At 36.6% G+C, this 24551-nt stretch overlaps 1 protein-coding gene and 1 pseudogene across 4 annotated transcripts in view; one reads left to right on the forward strand and one right to left on the reverse strand.

Moving 5' to 3' along the window:
* The window catches only part of AGTPBP1 (ATP/GTP binding protein 1), a 193360-nt gene that overhangs the window by 143258 nt on the left and 25551 nt on the right, over positions 1–24551 (reverse strand). For 3 of the 4 annotated variants that reach the window (XM_027550143.1, XM_027550145.1, XM_027550144.1), the window contains exons 2-4: positions 18901–18965; positions 8604–8728; positions 1719–1786 (exon numbers count right to left, since the gene is read on the reverse strand). In XM_027550143.1, the coding sequence (XP_027405944.1) occupies positions 1719–1786; positions 8604–8728; positions 18901–18932 (225 nt within the window). In that variant the 5' untranslated portion in view covers positions 18933–18965. The remainder of the gene's footprint in view (positions 1–1718; positions 1787–8603; positions 8729–18900; positions 18966–24551) is intronic. The other variant, XM_027550146.1, reaches the window with a different exon arrangement.
* On the forward strand, positions 19733–20972 carry LOC113897406 (annotated as a pseudogene).

The raw sequence follows: 24551 nt of genomic DNA on the forward strand, positions 1-24551 counted from the left end.
ATGTGAATCAAAACACCGGGGTTCGACCGCACACCTGTCAGAATGGCTATCATCAAAAGAACACAAAAAACAATTTTCCAAAGTATGTGGAAGAAAAAACCTTTGTACACTGCTGGTAGGAATGTATGTTGGTGCAGCCAGTGTGGAAAATAGTATGAATGTTTCTCGAAACTAAAAACAGAACAAGTGTATGATTCAGCAATTGACTTCTAAGCATGTATCCAAAAAAATAAAAGCAACAAAAACATTTATTTGAAGAGATTTATGAACCCCAATGTTCATAGCAGTACTATTTATAATAGCCAAACTATGGAAGCAACCCAAGTATCCACCAACAGCCAAACAATATTACTCAGCCATAAAAAAAATAATGAAATTCTACCATTTGCAGTAATGTGGATGAACCTAGAGAATTTTATGCTTAGTGAAATAAATCAGAGAGAAAAACAAATAGTATATGCTATCACTTATATGTGGACTCTAAAAAATAATACAAACAAATGGATAAAGCAAAACTGAAACAGTCTCACAGATACAGAAAACAAACTAGTGGTTACCGATGGGGAAAATGGCATGTTAGGGGTATAGAATTAAGACTCACAAACTATTATGTAAAAAATACAGGCAACAAGAATATATCGTACAGCACAGGGAATTTATAGTCATTATCTTATAATAATTTTAATGGAGTATAAACTGCAAAAATATTGAATCACTATGCTGTACATCTAAAACTATAAAAAATATAATATTGTAAATTAATTACACTTTAACAACAACAACAAAAAAAAACAGGAATTCCCTGGTGGTCCAGTGGTTAGGACTCTGTGCTTTCACTGCCAAGGGCACAGGTTCAATCCCTAGTCAGGGAAATAAGACCCTGTGGGCCACATGGTGTGGTGCATCCACAACACAGACACAACACACACACACTTTGGCCACCTGATGTGAAGAGGTGACGCACTGGAAGACACTGATGCTGGGAAAGACGGGTCAGGAGAAGGGGCGACAGAGGATGAGACGGTTGGTGGCCTCATCGATTCAATGGACATGAGTTTGAGTGAACGCTGGGAGACAGTGAAGGACAGGGAAGCCTGGTGTGCTGCAGTCCATGGGGTCTCAGAGTCGGACATGACTGAGCAACTGAACAACAACAACACATGAACTCACTCCTTGATCTTTCCCCCCCAAGTTCTAATGAGATATAATTTGACATATAACATTGTTTAAGTCTAAGGTATACAATGTACTTAATCCTTATTCTTAACATTGCACTGAATAAAATATAAAACTGTGATTCTGAGCATGTCCTGCTGATCCACCACAAACTTTTATACTAGCACAGAAATGTAATTAATATCAACAGTTATGCAACCAATGTATGAAGTACACTTAATCATGAATATATAGCAACTAACATAATAAGTGAGAATTTCCAATTTCAATCTTTTAAGCTAAAGGTTTATTTCCAATTAGTGTTTTATTTTTAATGTTAAGGTTTAAAATAGGGTTATCATTATAACCATAGGGAAATAAAGTTAGAGATTTACCTAATATATATCAGAATGCTTATATCCCCATTGTGAATAATCTAAAAAATAAAACAAACTCCCATTCACTGGCTCTTCCACTAGGATAAAAATTCTGTACTTCAATTTTTTTCCCTCAGTACTAGTTGGTATTAACAGCTACATAATTAAAGCATATCAGTGACCAACCTCTAATGTTGACAGCAGAACCTCCATTCCTGTAGAACCTTTGGCTGTCATTTCTCTCCTTGTTTTTTCTGAAAAGTAGGAGGAAAAAAAAGCTTTCTTCTAAAACATGAAAGAAAAAAAAAACTGCATAAAGATTTATCATATAGTTAACATATAATAAGATTCAGTTCAGTTCAGTTCAGTCACTCAGTCGTGTCCGACTCTTTGCGAACCCATGAATTGCAGCACACGAGGCCTCCCTGTCCATCACCAACTCCCAGAGTTCACTCAAATTCACGTCCATCGAGTCGGTGATGCCATCCAGCCATCTCATCCTCTGGCGACCCTTCTCCTCCTGCCCCCAATCCCTCCCAACATCAGAGTCTTTTCCAATGAGTCAACTCTTCGTATGAGGTGGCCAAAGGACTGGAGTTTCAGCTTTAGCATCATTCCTTCCAAAGAACACTCAGGACTGATCTTTGGAAAGAACTGGTTAGATAATATATAAAACATATAATCAGTATTCCCACTGGCCCAGTAAACACTCTAAATTGGTTCTTAAATGTTCCTTCCACTGATGTTGCTAGCTCTACTCTGTGTGCACTTCTGGATTTCAGTTTACAAGACCTTCCCTGCATTTCATCACAGCTTCTGTCATGGACTAAGTGAATCCTTGTCAATACATCTAAAATCTTAAGATCATTATAATAAGACAGGTACCAGAACCAGAGGTGAAGTAGGAACAATAAAGGCAAGCCTCTTTATTATCTTTATGACAAAAAACAGAAAACATTTAATCAAAATTCATGAAAACAGAAGCCTACCACCATTTTGAAGTGGTTTCATTAATACTATTTTTAAATTCTGACTTCAATTAAAAAAAAAACCACTATAAATCAATTGTACCTCAATAAAAAAGTTTCTTTTTTTTTTAAATTTGAAGCACATAGAAATAAGACTAAGGAAGAACAATTCATGACTCAGATGATCCCTTTCATCACAATCAATAGAAAAAAATCACTATAAATTATTTCTATTGTTTAAAGATTTCTAAATTTCTCCACAATTCTTTTCCTTTAATTAAAAAAGGGGGAAAGGGAGCTTAGAGGCCAATATTTAGGAAAAGAGATAAACTTTAAATGTATTTATATATATTTTAAATAAATTTTAAAGGTTACACTCTATGTAGAGTTAAAATAACACTGATTATCCTCCTCATGTGTACAATATATCCTTGTAGCCTAGCTTACATCAAATACTTTGTACCTCTCATTCCCCACCATTATACTGCACCTCCCTCCCCACTAATAATCACTAGTTTGTTCTCTATATCTGTGTATTTGCTTCTTTGTTATATTCCCATTTGTTACACTTTTCAGGTTCCACATTTAAGTGATATCATACAGTACTTGTCTTTCTCTGCCGGACTTCTTTCTCTTAGAATACTGCCACCAAGTCCACCCGTGTTGTGCAAATGGCAAATATTGTTCTTTTTATGGCTGAGTAGTATTTTATTTTCAACGTGTGTGTGTGTGTGTGTGTGTGTGTGTGTGTATCATATCTTCTCATCCATTCATCTGTTGATAGTTAAGTTACTTCCATATATTGGCAACTGTAAATAATGCTGATATGAATACTGGGGTGTAAACATATATCTTCAAAAATTAGTATTTGGGGGTTTTTTGGAATATATTCAGGAGTGGAATTTCTGGATCAAATGGTAGTCCTATTGTTAGTTTTTTGAGAAACCTCCACACTGTTTTTCACAGTGGTTGTACCAATTTACATTCCTACCAACAGTGTACAAGGGTTTTTTGTACCACTTCCTCACCAACATTTGTTATTTGTGTTCCTTTTATTGACAGCCATTCTGACAGGTGTGAGGTGATATCCCATCGGGGTTTTTATTTGCATTTCCCTGATGGTTGGTGACATTGTACATTTCTAAAAATGTGCCTATATTTCCTAGATTGTCCATTTTATTGCTATATAGTTGTTCACAGTAGTCTCTTGTGATCATTTGTATTTCTGTGGTATCAGCTATAATGTCTTTTTCATTTCTGATTTTATCATTTTGAGCATGATAAAATGCTCTTTTTTTATGTATCTGGCTATAGGCTTATCAATTTTATCTTTTCAAAAAACCAGCTCTTAGTTTCACTGACTTTTCTATTTTTTTTGGTCTCTATATCATTTATTTCTGCTCTGATCTTTATGATTTCTTTATTTCTACTAACTCTGGGGGTTTTTTGTTCTTTTTTCCCCCCTACTTCCCTTAGGTGTAAGGCTAGGTTGTTTATTTGAGATTTTTGCTTCCTGAGGTCAGCTTGTATCACCATAAACTTGCCTGTGAGAACTGCTTTTACTGCATCCTATGGATTTCAGATTATTATTTTCATTTTACTTGTTTCCAGGTATTTTATGATTTTCTTTGATTTCTTCAATGATCCATTTCTTGTTTAGTAACACTTGTTTAGCTTCCACAAATTTGCGCTTTGCAGTTTTTTTCCTTATAGTTGCTTTCCAGGCTCATGGTTTTGTGGTTAGAAAAGCACTTGATATGACTTCAATTTTCTTAAATTTCCCCAGGCTTATTTTGTGGCCTAGCATGCTATCTATCCTGGAGAATGTTTCATATGCACTTGAAAAGAATGTGTACTTTGCTGCTTTCAGAGGGAATGTTTTATTTATATATATATAGCTTATTTGGTTTAATGTGTCATTTAAGGCCAGTGTTTCCTTGCTAACTTTCTGTCTGGATGATACGTCCATTGATGTAAGTGGGGTGGGGTGTTAAAGCCCCCTACTTCTATTGTATTACTGTCCAGTTCTCCCTTTGTGCCTATTCTCCCTTTATACCTTTAATATTTGCTACACGTATATAGGTGCTCCTACATTAGGTGCATATTTATTTACAATTGAATTGACCCCTTGATCATCATGTTAAGTCCTTTTCTGTCTTTAAAGTCTACTTTGTCTGATTTATTTTTTTTGTTTATTTGTCTGATTTATTTTATTTTGTCTGATACAAATATTGCTACCCCAGCTTTCTTTTGATTTCCATTTGCATGTAACACTTTTTCCTGCAGAAGAAATGTTTAAAGCTAGCAGAGGCTTAATTCATGAGGCTTAACGAAAGAAGTTGCCTCTGTAACATAAAAGTTCAAAGTAAAGCAGCAAGTGCTGATGTAGCAGCTGCAGTGAGTTGGCTACATGAAACAACTGACTTTCAACATAAACAAAATATACTTATAGAGGAGGAAGAAGCTATCCAGGGCTTTTCATACCTAGGGAGGAAAAGTCAATGCCTGACTTTAAAGCTTCTCTTATTAGAAACTAATGCCATCTTGTGACTTGAAGATGAAACCAATGTTCATTTACAATTCCCAAAACCCTAGGGCCCTTAAAAATTAAGCTCAATCTACTCTGCCTGTACTCTATCAATGGAACAATGATGCCTGAATGAGAGTACATGGTCTCCAGCAAGGTTTACTATTTTAAAGCCCACTGTTGAGACTTACTACTCAAAAAAAAAAAGATTTTTTTCAAAATGGGACTGCTCATTGACAATGCACCTTCTCACTCCAGAGGTCTGATGAAGATATACAAGATTAGTGTTGTTTTCATGCCTGCTAACACAACATCCACTCTACAATCCATGGATCAAGGAATAATTTTGCCTTTCAAGTCTTCCTATTTAAGAAATACATTTCATAAGGCTGTAGCTGTCATAGGTAGTGATTCCTCTGATGGATCTAGGCCAAGTTAATTAAAAACCTTCTAGAAAGAGTTCACCATTCTAGATGCAATTAAGAACATCTGTGATTCATTAGAAGAGGTCAAAACATCAGCATACACAGAAGTTTGGAAGAAGTTGATTTCAACCTTCATGGATGACTTTGAGGAGTTCAAGACTTCAGAGGAGGAAGTAACTGCAGATGTGGTAGAAATAGCAAGAGAACTAGAATTAAAAGTGGATCCTGAAGACACGATCTGCAGAACTGCTGCATTCTCATGATAAAATGTTAACAGATGAGGAGCTGTTCTTAGAGATAAGCAAAGAAAGTGGTTTCTTGAGATGGAATCTATTCCTGGTGAAGACTGAAGTGGCAACAAAGGATTTAGAATACTAGGAAAACTTAGTTGATAAAGCAGCAGATTGAGATAAAATCCAATTTTAAAAGAAGTTCTGCTGTGGGTAAAATGCTATCAAACAGCACTGCATGCAACAGTGAAAAAATGTGAAAGAGTGTGTGTAGCTGATTTCACTGTCTTATTTTAAGAAACTGCTACAACCATACCAGCCTTCAACAACTACTACCTTGATCAATCAGCAGCCTATTATAAATACAGAGGCAAGACACTCTAAGAGCAAAAAGGTTATGACTCACTGAGGGCTTACATTTTTCAGCAATAAAGTATTTCTAATTAAAGTATGTACATTTTTTACACATATGTTATTGCACACTTCACAGACTAAAGCACAGTGTAAGCACAACTTTTATATGCACTAGGAAACAAAAACTCCACTTGACTCACCCTACTGCAATGTTTGCTTTATTGCAGTAGCACGAAATCAAACATGCAGCATCTCCGAGGACTCTCTGTACTTACACACATGAGCCATATCATATATCATAAATAATTAATTACTTTTAATAGTTGTATAATGTAGTTATACAGTCCCACAGTTTGGCTATATCAAAATTAATTCAACCATTTTCTCATTGTTGGATATTTCAGGTGATTTCTTGAACTCTGATTTTATATACGCACTGAAACATCTCCAAATTGTCTTTTTATAATATGACTTTTATTTCACTCAGGTTTCTGAGAGTGAAGTGTTAAATAAAACAGCAAGTGCACTTTAAATCTTAATAACATTGCCAGATTCTTTTCTCCAAAGCTTATAATAATCATTACACCACCGACAGTGTATGAGAATACCCTATTTTCCATGCCTTCAACAGTACTGGATATTGTCATTCTCTAATTTCTGCCAAAGTAACTAATGAGAAATAACTTCATTGTTTTCATTAGTAATTCCTGACTTCTAATATATGTTTATCGGCTATTTGTATTTCTTCTTGTTTGAGCCATAAATTCCTAATCATTCTCTCTAAAATGGATAGATGACAGGACAATCTTTCACTACTAATTTATACTATGTCAACTATAAACAGAGTCATTGGATTACATAACCTCAGGGGGCAGTATTCAAGGGCTGGCTCCCCCACTGGTGGGTGGCAGGGTGAGGAAACGGACAGTGTATGGTAGTCGTATGACTAGGTGAATTTTTAGTGATGGTGTTGGAGTAGGGGCTTCTAGAATGTGATGGGAAGAATCTACAGTCATGAGAGCAGTTAAACATAGTATCTATAGGTTTAAAAAAATTGTCTTCTCTTGGTTTTTGCTGAAGTGCTTTGTTTTGTTTTAAGGAGTTATTTGATATGAGAAGACAGTGAATATACTGGGTATATCTATCTTTGCACTAATACAGTGACTATCCTTACACATTTACCTTAGTTGATAAGCACAATATTTACAAAGGCTAGAATCCAGTATAGCAACTTTCTGAATTAAAAGATTTTGCTAGAAACAAATGCAAAGATCTCTCCTAGGTTTGGGGATGCTGTCAAATATTCCTTAAATGGGCTACATAGGAATAAGTTACCAAAATAAAATAAGGGCCTATAACCATGAAGATAGGTTAATAAATACCAGCTTCCTGAACATAGTAAATGCTTGCTGAACATCTTACTTCAATTACCTATACCTCTAGAATAATGCAATAATAAAAACCCAGTAAACTAAAATAACTGTGAATTGTCTGGATCTTAATTTTAACAGAATGCTTTCAATGTGTCACTGTCAAATATTAAGGCAGCTGTTGATTTACCCTTATTTAGAAAAAGAAAAATCAAGGTGTCTTTTTCCTTTTTAAATCAAGCACAGATTTTGGAATCCTAAATTTCTTAAATTTAAAAAAATTTAAGAAAATCTTAAAAATCTTAAATTTTTTTTAGCTCCTATTGAGACAATTACATGGGTTTTTATTGGACCTGTACAAATAATGTTTTACTGATATATTTACTCATATTATAATTAGACTTGATTTACTAATGTTTTATTTGGGATTTTTCAAATTAATGTTCCTTAGTGAAAAGTTAATACTTTTCTTCTCTTATACTCTGTCAAGGTTTGATACCCTATGGTTCAGTGGTGGAAAATCCACCTGCCAAGCAGGAGATGTAGGTTCAATCCCTGGAGAAGGAAAGAGCAACCCACTCCAATATTCTTGCCTGGGAAATCCCATGGAGAGAGGAGACTGGCGGACTACAGTCCATGGGGTTGCAAAGAGTCAGACACAACTTAACAACAACAACAGTAGTACTAGCTTTATAAATTGGATAAATTATGCTTAATTACAGATATCATTTATTGAACACTTTTAACATCATTTTTATATACTTCTCATATAAATTTCATGCTAATTACATGATATTTCTTATCTCTATTTCAGAGTCAGTGCAACTAAGTCTCACAGGTTCAAAACTTCCCTAAGGTCACCCAATCACTGAAAGACAGTGCTTGCATTTCAAAGCAGGGACAATACTAATAACTAATATAATACCTGACATCTTTTTGTCAACATTCTACAAGCAGTACTGGAATTAGGTGCTGCCTGAAAAATGGGGAAAGGAGGGCAATCATATATGAGTGAAATCATAATCATTTTTAGAAATAATGCTTTGAAAAACAATTCCGTCCATAGTTATTCAGTTTTCAATTCCTTGAATCTATATAGAAAGTTCGAATTTTACATAAAATCATATATTTCTCATTTTTAGCATCTACTTTTAAGCAATTAAGAAAGCATTTCAAAAACAAGAGATGAAAGCTTACCTTGACTCTGAGCCAGATGAAGAATTTTTGATGTAACATATCTGGCAGTATCTGATTCTGTAGATTCAGTATTGATCTTCTCCAGCTGAGCCAGGAGTCCCACAATTCTAGAGTTATTGGTGAGGCTAAAAAGAATATTACTTTAAATTAGGGCACATTCTACATCAATTGTAAATTCAATACTATGAAGATCAGTTGTTAAAAACAAATCAAAATTCTACCCTTCTAAAAACATTAAGCATTTACACGTCACATATCCTTAATCTGTTTTAGAGCTTAATATTGCAAACATCCAGTTGATTTAAGTGAGAAACATTCTATTTCAAAAAACCACAAAGGTGCATTCAATCCTGCCAGCAATCTTCCATCACATCCTGAAAGTTCACCTTTCCAGTTCCCCACCTCCACCAAGCAGGCTTTTTACACATTCTATGCTCTCCTCAGACTCTAACCATCCCTTCTACCCAACTCCATTTTTCAGTTAGCACCCTGCTTCACAACTATTATAAAGTCAAAGAAGAGAACGCTTATCTTCATACAACCAGCACCTTAAACCTCTCTGATTCTCTTCCCACATTCTTTCTTCCTTATTCTCATTCATTATACATTTGTACCATTTGACAGTACCATTCTAGATACTGTCAACAGAGAACAAAACAAACAAAAATTACTGCCCCTCAGAGTGAACATTCTAATGAGACAAAGAAAATACATAAATAACTATATAAATAGTATTAAGGTGGTTGGAAGCACTATGGAGAAAAGCAGGTTGTGGGGATAAAAGGGGCAAGGAGGCAGATGGCTGCAATTTTGGAGAGCATAGTCAGGAAAAACCTCGAGAGGGCACCATTCAGGGAAAGGCCTGAAAGGAGTAAGATAATGAGCAGTGCAGATACCCACTGAAAGAGCTGTAACAATCATCAAATCACCAAGGCAGGACCATGCCTGCTGTGTTCAATTAAGAACAGCAGCAGACTTAGAGTTGGGGGTGATGCAGAAGACAGCACCATCATTCAGAGCCTTGCAGGCCACTGTACAGATGTTGACTTTTTTCAAGTAAATGAGATGGGAAGTTTTTGAGAAGAGTGATGTGCTCTGACTTGCTTTTAAAAGGCTTTCTTTTGCTGGTATGTTGAGACACAAAGAACAATTCCTCCACTTGTATGCCTAACCCCGGCCCTTCTTGCATTTCTAGTGTATTTGCTCCTTCCAGTTGATCCTCCTCTGATTCATCATTTAGCTCTCCCGTGCAATCGCATCATACCCATTGGCACACAACACGATCTAGGAGCTCCCAGTAATTAGCACCCCACTTCTCAGCTATTCCTTGAAGATGTCTGTACTTGCCCTCCCACATACTGCTCACTTTTTCAAAGTTTAGTTTCTAACACTGTGAGGTCTCCCCAAAACCTCCTGCAGTCACAGCTTTTCTTTTCATACTCACCGCTGTCCAAGTCAGCTCCTCTGTCTACACTTTCCTCTTTGGGCTTTAATGGCTCCACACACACCTGAGTTTCATCCTATGGCCACTTCTTCTAGATCTCCTCTCATGGCTACTCCTCCCACAAATCTCTAGATGTTGAAGACCCCCCAGAGTTCTATACTCAGCCCTCTTCTCCTCACTCTCCCTACTCTACTGCCCCAAGCAATCTCATGCAACCCCACAGCTGCAAAATCAATACACTGCCCAGCTCCTACATTTAATTCCAGCCTCAACCTACTCCTCTTTGATTGTAACTTTCCCAAACTCACATAAACCATCAGTTGCTCAAGACAAAAATCCAGATTCCCTTTCCCACACTCAACTCATTATCAGCTCTATCTCTAAACATCTCAAATCCATCCACTTCTCTCCATATATAATCATTATTTGGAAAACCAAGATCTACTATCATGACCTTGACAGCTTCCCCTACTTAAAAAATTTCATGAAAAAATCAGTGGTGATATTAATAAATATAATTTTTAGAAACTGTGTAATAAAGTGTGTCAATATTCAGATATCTGCATAATTTACACGCAGAGTACATCATGCAAAATGCCAGGCTAGATGAATTACAAGTTTGAATGAAGACTACTGGGAGAAATATCAACAACCTCAGATGTGCAGATGATAGCATTCTAATGGCAGAAAGTGAAGAGGAACTGAAGAGTATCCTGATGAGAGTAAAAGAGGAGAGTGAAAAAGCTGGCTTGAAACTCAACATTCAAAAAACTAAGATCATGGCATCCAGTTCCATTACTTCATGGCAAATAGAAGGGGAAAAAGTAGAAGTGGTGACAGATTTTACTGGGTTCCAAAATCACTGCAGATGGTGACTGCAGCCATGAAATTAAAAGATGCCTGCTCCGTGGAAGGAAAGCTTTGACAAAACTAGATAGTGTATTAAATAGCAAAGACATCACTTTGCCAACAAAGGTCCATATAGTCAAAGCTTCTCATGTACTGACATGAAAGCTGGACCATTAAGAAGGCTGTGCACTAAAGAATTGATGCCTTCAAATTATGCTGCTGGAGAAGGCTCTTGAGAGTCCCTTGGACTGCAAGGAGATCAAAGCAATTAATCCTAAAGGAAATCAACCCTGAACAGTCATTGGAAAGACTGATGCTGAAGCTAAAGCTCCAACACTCTGGCCACCTGATATGAAGAGCCAACTCACTGAAAAAGACCCTGATGCTGGGAAAGACAACGGCAAAAGGAGAAGAGGGCAGCAGAGGATGTCCATTGACCACTGACTCAATGTACATTTGTTTGAGCAAACTCCGGAAGACAGTGAAGGACAGGGAAGCCTGGCATGCTGCAGTCCATGGGGTCACAGAGTCGGACATGACTGAGCACAACAACATATATAATATGTATACTAATATATGACACACTGAACTCAGAAGCAGACAAGAGAATCCAGCTGTCTTCTGTTAAGACAGACATTAAAGAAATGAGCAAACATTTAATAAAACATTCCACTTTCTGGATTTCCCTGGCAGTCCAGTAGTTAAAGACACCAGGATTCCAAGCCTGGGACATGGATTCAATCCCTAGTAGGGAAACTAAGATTCCACATGCTGTGTAGCATGACCAAAAAATTAAAATTAAAAAAATTGGAAAAAAAAAGGATTGTAAATGCCACCTTCTATTTTGACAACTTATTTTAGTAAAAATATTATTACATACAATAATAATAATGTTCTATTATTATAATCTAAAAAATAGATTACTATTTTTTAATGAAATAATTTCTCAATTTTAATTTATCATATGGTAGTATTACTATATTACATATAATTATATTGATATATCATAATATAAATGGCAATATCGATGTTATGCTGGACTGGAAGAAACACAAGCTGGAATCAAGATTGCCAGGAGAAATATCAATAACCTCAGATATGCAGATGACACCACCCTTATGGCAGAAAGTGAAGAGGAACTCAAAAGCCTCTTGATGCAAGTGAAAGAGGAGAATGAAAAAGTTGGCTTAAAGCTCAACTTTCAGAAAACGAAGATCATGGAATCCGGTCCCATCACTTCATGGGAAATAGATGGGGAAACAGTGGAAACAGTGTCAGACTTTATTTTTGGGGGCTCCAAAATCACTACAGATGGTGACTGCAGCCATGAAATTAAAAGACGCTTACTCCTTGGAAGGAAAGTTATGACCAACCTAGATAGCATATTCAAAAGCAGAGACATTACTCTGCCAACAAAGGTTCGTCTAGTCAAGGCTATGGTTTTTCCTGTGGTCATGTATAGATGTGAGAGTTGGACTGTGAAGAAAGCTGAGCACTGAAGAATTGATGCTTTTGAACTGTGGTGTTGGAGAAGACTCTTGAGAGTCCCTTGGACTGCAAGGAGATCCAACCAATCCATTCTGAAGGAGATCAGCCCTGGGATTTCTTTGGAAGGAATGATGCTAAAGCTGAAACTCCAGTATTGTGGCCACCTAATGTGAAGAGTTGACTCATTGGAAAAGACTCTGATGCTAGGAGGGATTGGGGGCAAGAGGAGAAGGGGATGACAGAGGATGAGATGGCTGGATGGCATCACTGACTTGATGGACGTGAGTCTCGGTGAACTCCAGGAGTTGGTGATGGACAGGGTGGCCTGTCATGCTGCGATTCATGGGGTCGCAAAGAGTCAGACACGACTGAGCGACTGATCTGATCTGATCTGATCTGATGGTAAATATCAATACATCAAGTAACCTACATCAACAAAAGCTTTTTGGAGTCTCCATTAATTTAAGACCACAAGGGGATTCTTAGCCAAAGTTTGAGAACTCTTGTTCTAAACTTCTCCTGTACATTTTGTGCTCTGATCTAGAATCAACCCTTTCTCCAAAAAGCCCCGGGTTTTTTTGGTAAGAAATGGTATTAAGACAGCAGAGTCTGAACACTAGAGAGGAAATACATCTTTAAAAACAATTCTGTAACTTAGATGTAAGGGAAATTTGCATTATGGAAATCGGAATTCTGAAATTAATTAATTAGGGGTTTTTTTGTTTGTTTTCTCCAATAATATTTCTCTTTAAGGTTATCTGTTAGCATTTTTCAGTAGGCAGAACATTTACTATTAAAAATATCCAAAAACATATGAAACACACTGATCATAACACATCTTCTGTTCCATTCCAAAGTGAGAGTTTTTTTTTTCAGTAACTCTTAAATTTTTAAATTAAATTACACTGCTACCAAAATAAAACAGCTTGCAATTAAGTGATTCTAAGAATCATACTCCTACAAATTATAGATGTATGCATGAATTTTTTGAAGGAAGGCAAACAAATGGAAATTAAGAACAACGTAATAAGCAAGCTGATGTTCCTATTTTTTACTTTTCTCACTGACAGAATAAAAACTGAACAAAATATTCCAAGCCACCTCCAACTCAGATCTAAAAATCTAAGACTGTTGACACTAATGTTGAGAGAACTGTAGGGTGAACACTAGAGGGCAGTTCTACCTACTGCATGATTTTTTGTTTTGGTTTAATAGGACTCTGTCAGACCCCATGGACTGTAGCCCACCAGGCTCTTCTGTCCACAGGATTTCCCAGGCAAGAGTACTGGATTGAGTTGCCATTTCCTTCTCCAGGGAATCTTCCTGACCCAGGGATTGAACCTGCACTCCTCTTGGCAGGTGATTCTTTACCACTGAGTCAATGATTTTTATATCACTGATGAACATAGATGCAAAAATCCTAAACAAAATTCTAGCAATCAGAATCCAACAACACATTAAAAAGATCATACACCATGACCAAGTGGGCTTTATCCCAGAGATGCAAGGATTCTTCAATATCTGCAAATCAATCAATGTAATACACCACATTAACAAATTGAAAAACAAAAACCATATGATTATCTCAATAGATGCAGAGAAAGCCTTTGACAAAATCCAACACCCATTTATGATAAAAACTCTCCAGAAAGCAGGAATAGAAGGAACATACCTCAACATAATAAAAAAAAAAAAAAAAATGATTTTTAGAGTTTGGCAAATCCAAGCGTAAAGGAGAAAAAACAAACAAAAAAGCTATACAGCTATTCAATGAACAATTTAAACTATAATTTTTCAGCAAAGCAGAAACTGTTAAATAAAAAGACTCAGATAAGAATTTATCTTCCCTCCCTTGCCCTATTTTGAGGTGAATCAAAATGAGACCAAAACCAACCTCGGGAGGTTACATTTATAACTGATAACGTTAATTACTTGAATAGTTAGAACATTAGGGAATTGAAAACATGACCGATGTGGAGTATATCAAGTCAAGTTAACTTTCCAATGTATATTTTAAAGACACTATCACAAATATTTGTTTCACTGTAGTGGTCTCCTACTGCTTTTGATTCTCTGAGTTTACACACAGTCTTACAGCTATTTCCTTAAAAATATAAATTTTTTATATGTTACAAAAATCTCAATGGTATATACATCCTGCAACAAATAATTTCCCAAGCAAGTGCAAGAGCTAAAGAAACTATCTTCACATTGCAAATAAATTTTATTTACCTTCTCATAATAAAATGTAAATTGCATACAGGTAACAAACATGTCTTCGTAAATAAGCTATAAACATCTGACAGCAAAAAATTCATTAAAATATACCAAAGTTTTAAACTTAATCAGTAGTCTTAGTAAATAAGACTTAATTTCAAACAATATGGTATCATCTCCAAAATATGCACATTATCGTTCAGAAATGGTTGTTCCTCATTTCTAACTCTTTAATTTTTATTTATTTTTACTACTTTTGCTTTAATCACTTTTTATTGTTTCCAAATACTGAACACAAAAGTTTATTTTTCTTTTTTGTTGAGCAAAGGACAATGAAAAATGGAAATTTCACTATCATTCCTTTGTAGAAATAGTTAAATAGTTAAGTATGTAAGTTTAGAAAACAATATTCTTCTAACTGGAAGAGAACAATATTTATCTAACTACTTCTTATATAATAATTAAACGCAGTAAGGCACAGGCACTAAGCTGAACATCCTGATCAACAGAACGAAACTGAGTATAACAGATCTACACTTACACAAATAACTGACTTTTGATACAGGTACAAAGGAAACTCAGTGGAGAAAGGATAGTCTTTCTAAAAACGGTGCTGAACAATCAAATATCCAAATGCCAAAAAAAATGTTCTATCCACACCTCACACCGTATAAAAATTAACCCAAATAGGAGCACAGACCTAAATGCAAAATCTAAAACAATAAAAAACTGGAAGAAACATAAAAGAAAATATTGATAATATGGGTTCTGCAAATATTTCTTAGATATAACTCTAAAAGCATAACCCATAAAAGAACAAATAAACAAATGAAAATCATCTAAATTTAAAACTTCTGATCTTAGAAGATACTACATTAGGAACTTCCCTGGTGGTCCAGCAGTTAATAATCCACCTTGCAATACAGGAGACTCAGGATTGAACCCTGGACCAGGAATTAAGAACCCACATGCCTTGGAGCAACTGAGCCCTGCGTCACAACTAGAGAGTCACGTGACACAATGTGACACAAGGAAAGATCCTGCATGATGCAACTAAGACCTGACGCAGCCAATAAATAAATAAATATTAAAGAGAGAGAAATTGAGAGAGAGAGACGACAGCACACAGAATGGGAGAAAATATGAAGGAAAAAAAAGAAGTGCAACTGAAAGAAAATGCTTACAATTCAAGTATCTGATAAACAACTTGAGTCCATAATATTAAAAAAAAAAAAAAACCTAAAACTCAATTATTAAAACACTAAAATTTCAAAAAATAGAAGATTTGGAAAGAGACATCACCAAATAAGAGATGCTAAAAGATAATGCACCAAACAACTCATGAATTGATGTTCAACATCATCAGCCATTCAGTTCAGTTCAGTTCAATTGCTCAGTCGTGTCCGACTCTTTGCAACCCCATGAATCGCAGCACGCCAGGCCTCCCTGTCCATCACCAACTCCCGGAGTTCACTCAGACTCACGTCCATCGAGTCAGTGATGCCATCTCATCCTCTGTCGTCCCCTTCTCCTCCTGCCCTCAATCCCTCCCAGCATCAGAGTCTTTTCCAATGAGTCAACTCTTCGCATGAGGTGGCCAAAGTACTGGAGTTTCAGCTTTAGCATCATTCCTTCCAAAGAAATCCCAGGGCCGATCTCCTTCAGAATGGACTGGTTGTATCTCCTTGCAGTCCAAAGGACTCTCAAGAGTCTTCTCCAGCACCACAGTTCAAAAGCATCAATTCTCCGGCGCTCAGCTTTCCTCACAGTCCAACCCTTGCATCCATACATGACCACTGGAAAAACATAGCCTTGACTAGACGGACCTTTGTTGGCAAAGTAATGTCTCTGCTTTTCAATATGCTATCTAGATTGGTCATAACTTTTCTTCCAAGGAGTAAGCGTCTTTTAATTTCATGGCTGCCATCACCATCTGCAGTGATTTTGGAGCCCAAAAAAATTAAGTCTGACACTGTTTCCCCATCTATTTCCCATGAAGTGATGGGACCAGATGCCATGATCTTCGTTTTCTGAATGTTGAGTTTTAAGCCAACTTTTTCACTCTCTTCTTTCACCTTCATCAAGAGGCTTTTTAGTTCCTCTTCACTTTCTGCCATAAGGGTGCCATCAGCCATTAGGGAAATGCAAATTAAAATCACAATGAGATATCAGTATACCCCTACTAGAATGGCTACAATTTTAAAAGAATGATCGTAAGAATTTAAAAAGAATGACCATGACAAGTGTTGGTAAGAATACAGAAGAACTAGACTTTTCATACACTGTGGGAGAGACTATAAGATGGTATTAATGTCTTTGTAAAACAGATCATTGTTAAGTTTCCTAAAAAGAAACACAGACCTACCATATGCTTCAGCCATTCCATTTATAGGTAGTTACTGAGCATGATAAATATGTTCGTTATTTTCACTGAGATAATGATTTAACCATTATACATAAGCCAAAGTTATCAAACTATATTTAGCTTGTTATAAGATGATTATATCTCAATAAAGCTGTTTAAAAATTCGTAGGTGACCTTAACACGTACTGTTGGTGTAGTGGATAATGCAGGAACTAAACAAGAGTGATTGGAGAGTGTGAAATGAGATGCAGATTGCATTTATAGGCTATTTAAAACTTTTTGGCTTTTGAGGAAATCAGATAAATTGTGTATTAACAGAACTGTACTGTCCTGTGCTTGAGCTACCAGGGAAGCCCAGTAACAGAACAGTGCAGTCTAAAAATGGGAAAGCCCAGACTGGTTTAAATGATATGGAATTGAGGAATTAAAGATTCAGTAGAGAAAAATACTAATGATTAAAAGACCAAGAAAAGAGACACATCCTTTGTAGCAAAAAGTAACAGGAAGGTAAGCAAAGGATACAATCAAATAAAGGGGAACAAGCAAATTTTGTGCAAGAAATATGAGGACAATAAATTGTATTATCTCTAAGATTAGGTCAACTTCTGAGAATATGTACATATATATCTGACAATTTCAAATGTTTGAAAAGTATAAAACAGTCATTCCAAAATTTAGAACCAGAGTAGTTAAGATTGCTGGGCTCAGTTCAGGCTGTTTATCAATAATCATTTTAGTAATACCTTCTAAGTTAATTCATCCTCCAATATCATTCAGCCACTCAGTAAAGGTCTATCCAGGAGAAAGACTTTGTTAGGTATGTGTGATGAAAAAATAAAAAGTGAAGTAAAAACATTTCAGGTATTTGCAAGACTGGAATGATGAACAATGGATCCTACACTGGGTAAGACAGGGGCTTCCCTGATAGCTCAGTTGGCAAAGAATCCACCTGCAATGCAGGAGATCTTGGTTTGAGCCTGGGTTGGGAAGATCCCCTGGAGAAGGGAACGGCTACCAACTTGAGTAAGAAGGCCTGGAGAATTCCATGGACTGTATAGTCCTTAGAGTTGCAAAGAATTGGACATGACTGAGCGACTTTCACTTCACAAGAGAGGACGTGATGATGAGTCAGTAGATAAGAGCTCTGAATAAGGCAGAACTCTTGCAGTACAGACACTTGAATAAGAAAGCTAGAAAGATAAAACTCCATGGATCTCAAAATTTAACACTTCACTATATACCGGTTAAACCACTATACTGCATTTGTTCAGGTGTTCTCATCAGGTTATAAGCCTCATGTAGAAAGAGAATAGGGCTCATTTTACATCTTTAGAAACATGCTCAACACTTTTTCTGCAAAGCACTGCATTAAGCATTATGTTTCTTTTCTACTCTCCCAGATTCAGCACTGAGTTAGGTACATAAACATGTTTAATAGATACTTCATAGTTGAGAAAAAAATCTAAAGGGGGCAAAAAAATAAACTAAAAAGAGCATCCATAGAAGCCTTTAAAGATAAAAAATATATAATAAATTTTCTATGGAAACTGACGTGCTTTGATCAAGTCTTACGTAAGGAAAAAAATTCAGTAGCCATAAAATATACAAAATGTTATGTTCTAGTAGAATTCTATTTATGTACACTGAAACTTGAATTTCATATGATCACATTTTTATTTTTATTCCCAACCATTTAGAAATGTAAAAACCACTCAGGCCATACGAAAACAAGCAGTAGGTCAGATTCGGCCCATGTGTCAAGTTTGCTGACTCCTGCTTTAAATGAAAAGTTAAACAGTAATAAACATTAACAAAATAACATAAATATATGATGCTGCATTTAAACAAATATATTTTAAAGTAAAAAGTTTCATACAATCACTTAACGTATTATGTCTATAATTTACACATACTGGTATTTAAAATTACAATACCTTTTCTCTGGTATCACTTTTAACTTGCTCATCTTGAATTACTTCATTTCACCATTGCAGATAATCTAAAAAGAAAAAAATACTGATATTAAACATACAATTTTGTTTTCTATATATTAGATGTCATAAAAGTCATACAACTGATCGTTTTTATTATGGGCAACACAAGATAAGATTGGAAACCAAAGGAGAATGTTTGAGTTTTACATGCTTCTGGCAGGTCACTTCAAAGTACAAAGTGTGCCTATTAAACCACTTAAAATCAGTCAGTAAAAGGTCATCAAAAATCCAAGTGCTACAAAAGTGTAAAAACATAATTTATACTATAGAGCCAAGATTTCTTTTGAGACAATTCAAATTATCCTTCCTGTTCTAATACTACACCTTAAAATAGTCAAACCAATCCTATGATTAGTGAATTGTCCACCATTCACACAGCAGTCAAATACGGTAAATATGTATGATTATTTCCGTATGAAAACATTTTAATTAACAACAAATTGTTTAGACAGAGCAAAATCTTCTCAAAAATCTCTCATCTCATTTAATATATTTACGCATATTTTCCTTCAACCAACAGAGGTTTCATCTTTGGAATGTACATATTATATATTTTAAAACCTTACATCTTTTTTAATATAAGGGATCTAAAATAGGAGTCAGTTACACAGATGTTGCAAGGCTGGCAAGCTATAGAGGAAGCCTAGGGAGGCTCAAGATAAACAACTGCAAAAGCAGTTACCACCCTGGGTTAGGAGGGCAAGAAGGAAAAGAGATTTAAAAGAAAAGAGATTTAAAACCCTAAATCTCTATTCATAATTTTTATAATTTTTCAGATTTATTTTACAGCTAGTCACCCAAAAAAAAACCTCGGATATCTTTTAATTTTACATATCGATGCATATTACTGAAGCAGAATTTTGTGGCATTTTTAAACAAGAAGTTTAAAAACTATTGTCAATTCAACAAGTTACATCCTTATGCAATGTTTAGTAATGCTATATTTAAAGGAAAACAAACATGCCCAAAAAAAGAGATTTCAAATTGCTTAATAGATTTAGAAGATATAGATATTCTCAGTGTTTTACTACAGTAACAAAGAACTTCTCGTTTAACTAAACATGACTTTTTTTCCTTTTTTTTAAACTCAATTATAATAGAGGAAACATATTTAGGACTATGTACAAAAATTACATAGGCTGTTTTTAAAGTAGATAAGAAATTTTTAAGTGCTAACTACTCCTTCTTTTAACTGACTTTTTTAATGCCCACAAAGTCAAAAGTAACTTTTTCTGATTTCCAAATTAATTAAGAATCATTATACATCCAAAGGTAGGGGGAATCTTACATGTTTTCAAAAGCACCATTGTTGCCATAAACAGAATTAAGCTACTTGGTTAAGTAGTATGACTTTCTCTAAAACTACATTAACAGCAAGCCCATCTCAGAAGGTGAAGGGCCTTGTCTCGCCTGTCTGGGATGCCCAGGGTAAAGGGAGCAATAATGCTGGCACAGGCAAGCATACTGAAGCAGGATGAGGACCTCACAGGGTTCCGGACACCAGCCATCACCTCCAGCTCTGCTCAGAGGGATGCTGTGAGAGACAGACTGTTAAAGAGGTTGCAGAACATGAAGCCAAACTACACGTCTAAGCTTACTGAGAGAACGTTCAGTTGATGGCACTGGATGGGCTCCCCTGAGGACGCGGAAGGATGTTGTTTGGGGATTAAACTCTGTTTACCGATCCTCTGAATTCTGATGCTCCCTGAATATTGAAGCTGCAGAACCAAACATCATTTGTGGGACAAGGAGGACCTGGGCAATAAAGTTGAAGACTACATGAAGAATTATGACAGATGACAGGAGAAGGCTGCAGGCCCACAGACTGTGTTGTAAGTTTGTCTCCAACTTAAATCAAAAGGAAGCCCTCCTCCCGAGTCCTCAAGCTTCCTCTTTGTCCCTCTGGGTCATCCAAGTCTGTGACCATGTTATCCTGAGCAAGAACCTCTTCACAACTGCTCACTGTAGATGGAGCCTTCTACATATATAGAGTGAAAAAAAAAAAAAAAAAAGTGTCTGAAGTTCCGAAGAGTTGCCTCCTTAACCTTAACAGATTTCCTTTTCTGAAACTGTACTAAATACACTGCTGCTGAGATTCCTGAGAAGTCGTAATGAACTCAGAATTGAGGCTAGAGTTTGCTTCTCACCCTTTTCCCAAACAAAATTAGTTCCCTGCACAAATGACATGCTTAGCACAGCTCATAGACTGCCGATAAGAAATCCATTACAGACTGTGATCAGATGTAAACTCTCAGCCCTTTCCTAGATGTCTTGAAGCTTCCGAGAATGCACAGTCATTCACTATAAATCTCTACTGAAAAGGGTATTATATTTAATATAAGTCTATCTGGAACAGACTTGTAATTTGTACATTTAATGCTTCAATCACTTTTTTCTATTCTCAGTCAGTTTGTATTTTCATTGTATAGGGATGTTAAGAAGAATGTTAAGTCAAGCAACTATGAAGAGAAACACAAAAAGGGATATGAAAGTAGGGGGGAAAGTGCACTTCACTAAGCAAATATGTCCTTTACAGCCACTTTTTCTTGCTGAATCCTGAGGCCAGAGTGCTTCAGAGAAAAGGAAAAGCCTTCTTTTTGCTGTGAAAGTTTGTGTTCATTACAGTACGGTGTAATAGAAAGAGCAGGAACCTAGAAGCAGAAATGTTGCATCTCATGAAGTCTGTGGCTTTGCCAACCAAGTGTGACAAAGCAAGACGCTGAGACCTTATGCAAGAGAGGCTGTAAAGTCCAAGATCAAGGTGCAGGCAGTTACGGTGTCTGGTGAGAACTGGGTATGTGGTTCACAGACCCCCATCTTCTCACTGTACTGTGGCATGGGGGAAGGGCCAGGGGAGATCTCTTGGGTGTCTCTTCCTCCATGAGAAGATGGGGGGTCCCGTGTTCCCTCTGTTTCTCCCAATGGTTACATGACATTTCATGCTAAATCTAGCATAGCGTCAAAGCCAGGAATCTGACATTCATACAACATGTGTTTCTAGTTCTACGTCATTTTATTACATGTGTAATTTATATAAACTACCACATTTTGCTATATTTTTACAATATTAGAAAGCATGGATTTCTATTACTTGAATAACTTCAAAAAGATAATGAAAACCACTGTAATCTCAAAATTCGTTCATTTAACATTAATGGCTACACAGCTTCAACTGTGTATGGCCAAAGAAAGTACTTCCAAGGAGATCATTTAATATAACTGATCACGCCTTCTTCTTATAAATACTTTATTATATAGCTGTAGTTTGTTTTCTGCCTACTCACTGCTATTCTTTCTTAAATTTCCTTTACTAGAATGCCCTAGGGCTCAGTCCTTGGCCTTTTCAACTCCACTCTCTTCGCTGGTGATATCCAGTCTCATGACTACTCAACATCTCCACTTGGCTCTCTAATAACATCACAAACTTAACACATCCAAAACTAATCTCCTGACTTTGCTTTCCCTCCCCAATGTGCTCGAACCTCAGCTTTCCTCAAATGTATTTAAGAAACAATTCTCTCTCTGCAATTGCTCAGTCCAAAACCTTAGTGTCCTTCTTTACTCCTGTTTTATACCCCACATCCAACCCCTCAGGAATTCCTGACAATTCTACTCTCAAAACATATCCAGACTCCACTCACTTCTCCACACCCATCAATACACCATGTGGGCCACTGCCCCTGTTCGTCCCTCTTCTATGTGTGGCACCTACAGTCTATCTTCAACACAACATCCTGACTGATCCTTTTAAAAGCCTGGAGAAAAGAGGGGGGTAAAATGCAGATAAATCTTGCATCGCTCTGCTCAGAGCCCAATGGGTGCTGCCCAAATATTTAAATGACTTTACGGGCCCTGAAGGAATGCCCCAGCCCTGCTCTCTGTAACTTGCCTACAACTCCTCTTCCGCACACTGCTCTGGACGCACTGGCTGGGCCTCCATGCTTTCCACCAGCACGCCAGGCTCACTCTCACCTTACTGCCTTTGCCCAAGCTGTTTCCTTTGCCTGAAATGTTCCGCCAGATATCCCAATGACTAACCAGCTCCCAAATTTCCTTTGCTCAAGAATCACCTTTTTCAAAAAACACAATCACCTTTTCTTTTTTTTATTTTATTTTTATTTTTTTAATTTTATTTTATTTTTAAACTTTACATAATTGTATTAGTTTTGCCAAATATCAAAATGAATCCGCCACAGGTATACATGTGTTCCCCATCCTGAACCCTCCTCCCTCCTCCCTCCCCATACCATCCCTCTGGGCCGTCCCAGTGCACTAGCCCCAAGCATCCAGTATCATGCATCGAACCTGGACTGGCAACTCGTTTCTTACATGATATTTTACATGTTTCAATGTCATTCTCCCAAATCTTCCCACCCTCTCCCTCTCCCACAGAGTCCATAAGATTGTTCTATACATCAGTGTCTCTTCAATCACCTTTTCAATAAAGCTTATCCCAACCATCCTATTTAATACTGTAAAACAGCTCCAGACATCACCCCTTACCTCAATCTACTTTTCTCTTTTCCCAGAGCACTTCCAGCCTTCTATGCAGGATGATTCAAAAGTAATAGAACACTTTGAAAACTGTACTCAAGAACTGATTACATATATATGAACAGGTGTCAAAACAAATTCTTAAAGGAACAGTTTATTTCCATATACTTACAAATCTCCAACATATGCCCCCATCACATCACATACATCAATCCCATAATCTAATTCATCCCAGAGCCTCAACAGCTTATCACTACTGGTGGCTACAAAAGCAACCAAAATAGGTTCCTTTATTTCCTCAAGGTTTTGAGGAAAAGAGGCAGAAACCCAAGGTTCTTGATATAATCACGTAAGTCATGTAGTTTAATACCTAATATCTTGGTGCAACTCTTTTTAATCACCTTGTAAACTAGGCAATTTAACTATGTGTACTATTGGTACATATTATTTATTTCTCTCCACCGAACTAAACTTCCATAATAGCAGAAATCTTTGTTTTGCTCACTGTCCCCCAAGTACCTCGTACAGTGCCAGCACATTGCAGGTGGTAAATAAATTTCTGAATGAACAAATAAATGCTTTAAGGACATGAGACAACTTTACTACACAAATGGGCAAGTCTTCATTTTAAAAAACTCAATAATATGGTGGATATGGTACAGTGGCACACAGTATATACACTAACTGCTCTCTAGCATGCCTTCCTGAACTACACGAATGTAGTACAGGAAAGCTAAAAAAAAACCACAGCGTTTCCACTGCAGTTAGGTTCCAGATGTTTTTATACCCGCCAAACTCAATTTTACTTTTATGAAATTTGTTAGACTGAAAGTCACACAAATGCCACCTGATCCCACGGTGAAGAACCAACTTAGACATGCTTTGTTCTACAGCAGGGTATACGGAGATGCTAAAGCCTTGTCCAGGGTTTCTCAAAGTGGGGTCCACAAGTTGTTGCTAGAATTGTTTGAGAGTTCAAAATGGAACACAAGGGGTTCTTTTTTCCTTCTCTTTTACTTTTGTGCACCAAGCAGTGGCCCCTAATTAATGGTTTTATTATGTATCATCTGTGTGTGCTAGTACACAGGACCATGTAT

Source organism: Bos indicus x Bos taurus, chromosome 8, assembly GCF_003369695.1.
Source record: "Bos indicus x Bos taurus breed Angus x Brahman F1 hybrid chromosome 8, Bos_hybrid_MaternalHap_v2.0, whole genome shotgun sequence".
Lineage (NCBI taxonomy): Eukaryota > Metazoa > Chordata > Mammalia > Artiodactyla > Bovidae > Bos > Bos indicus x Bos taurus.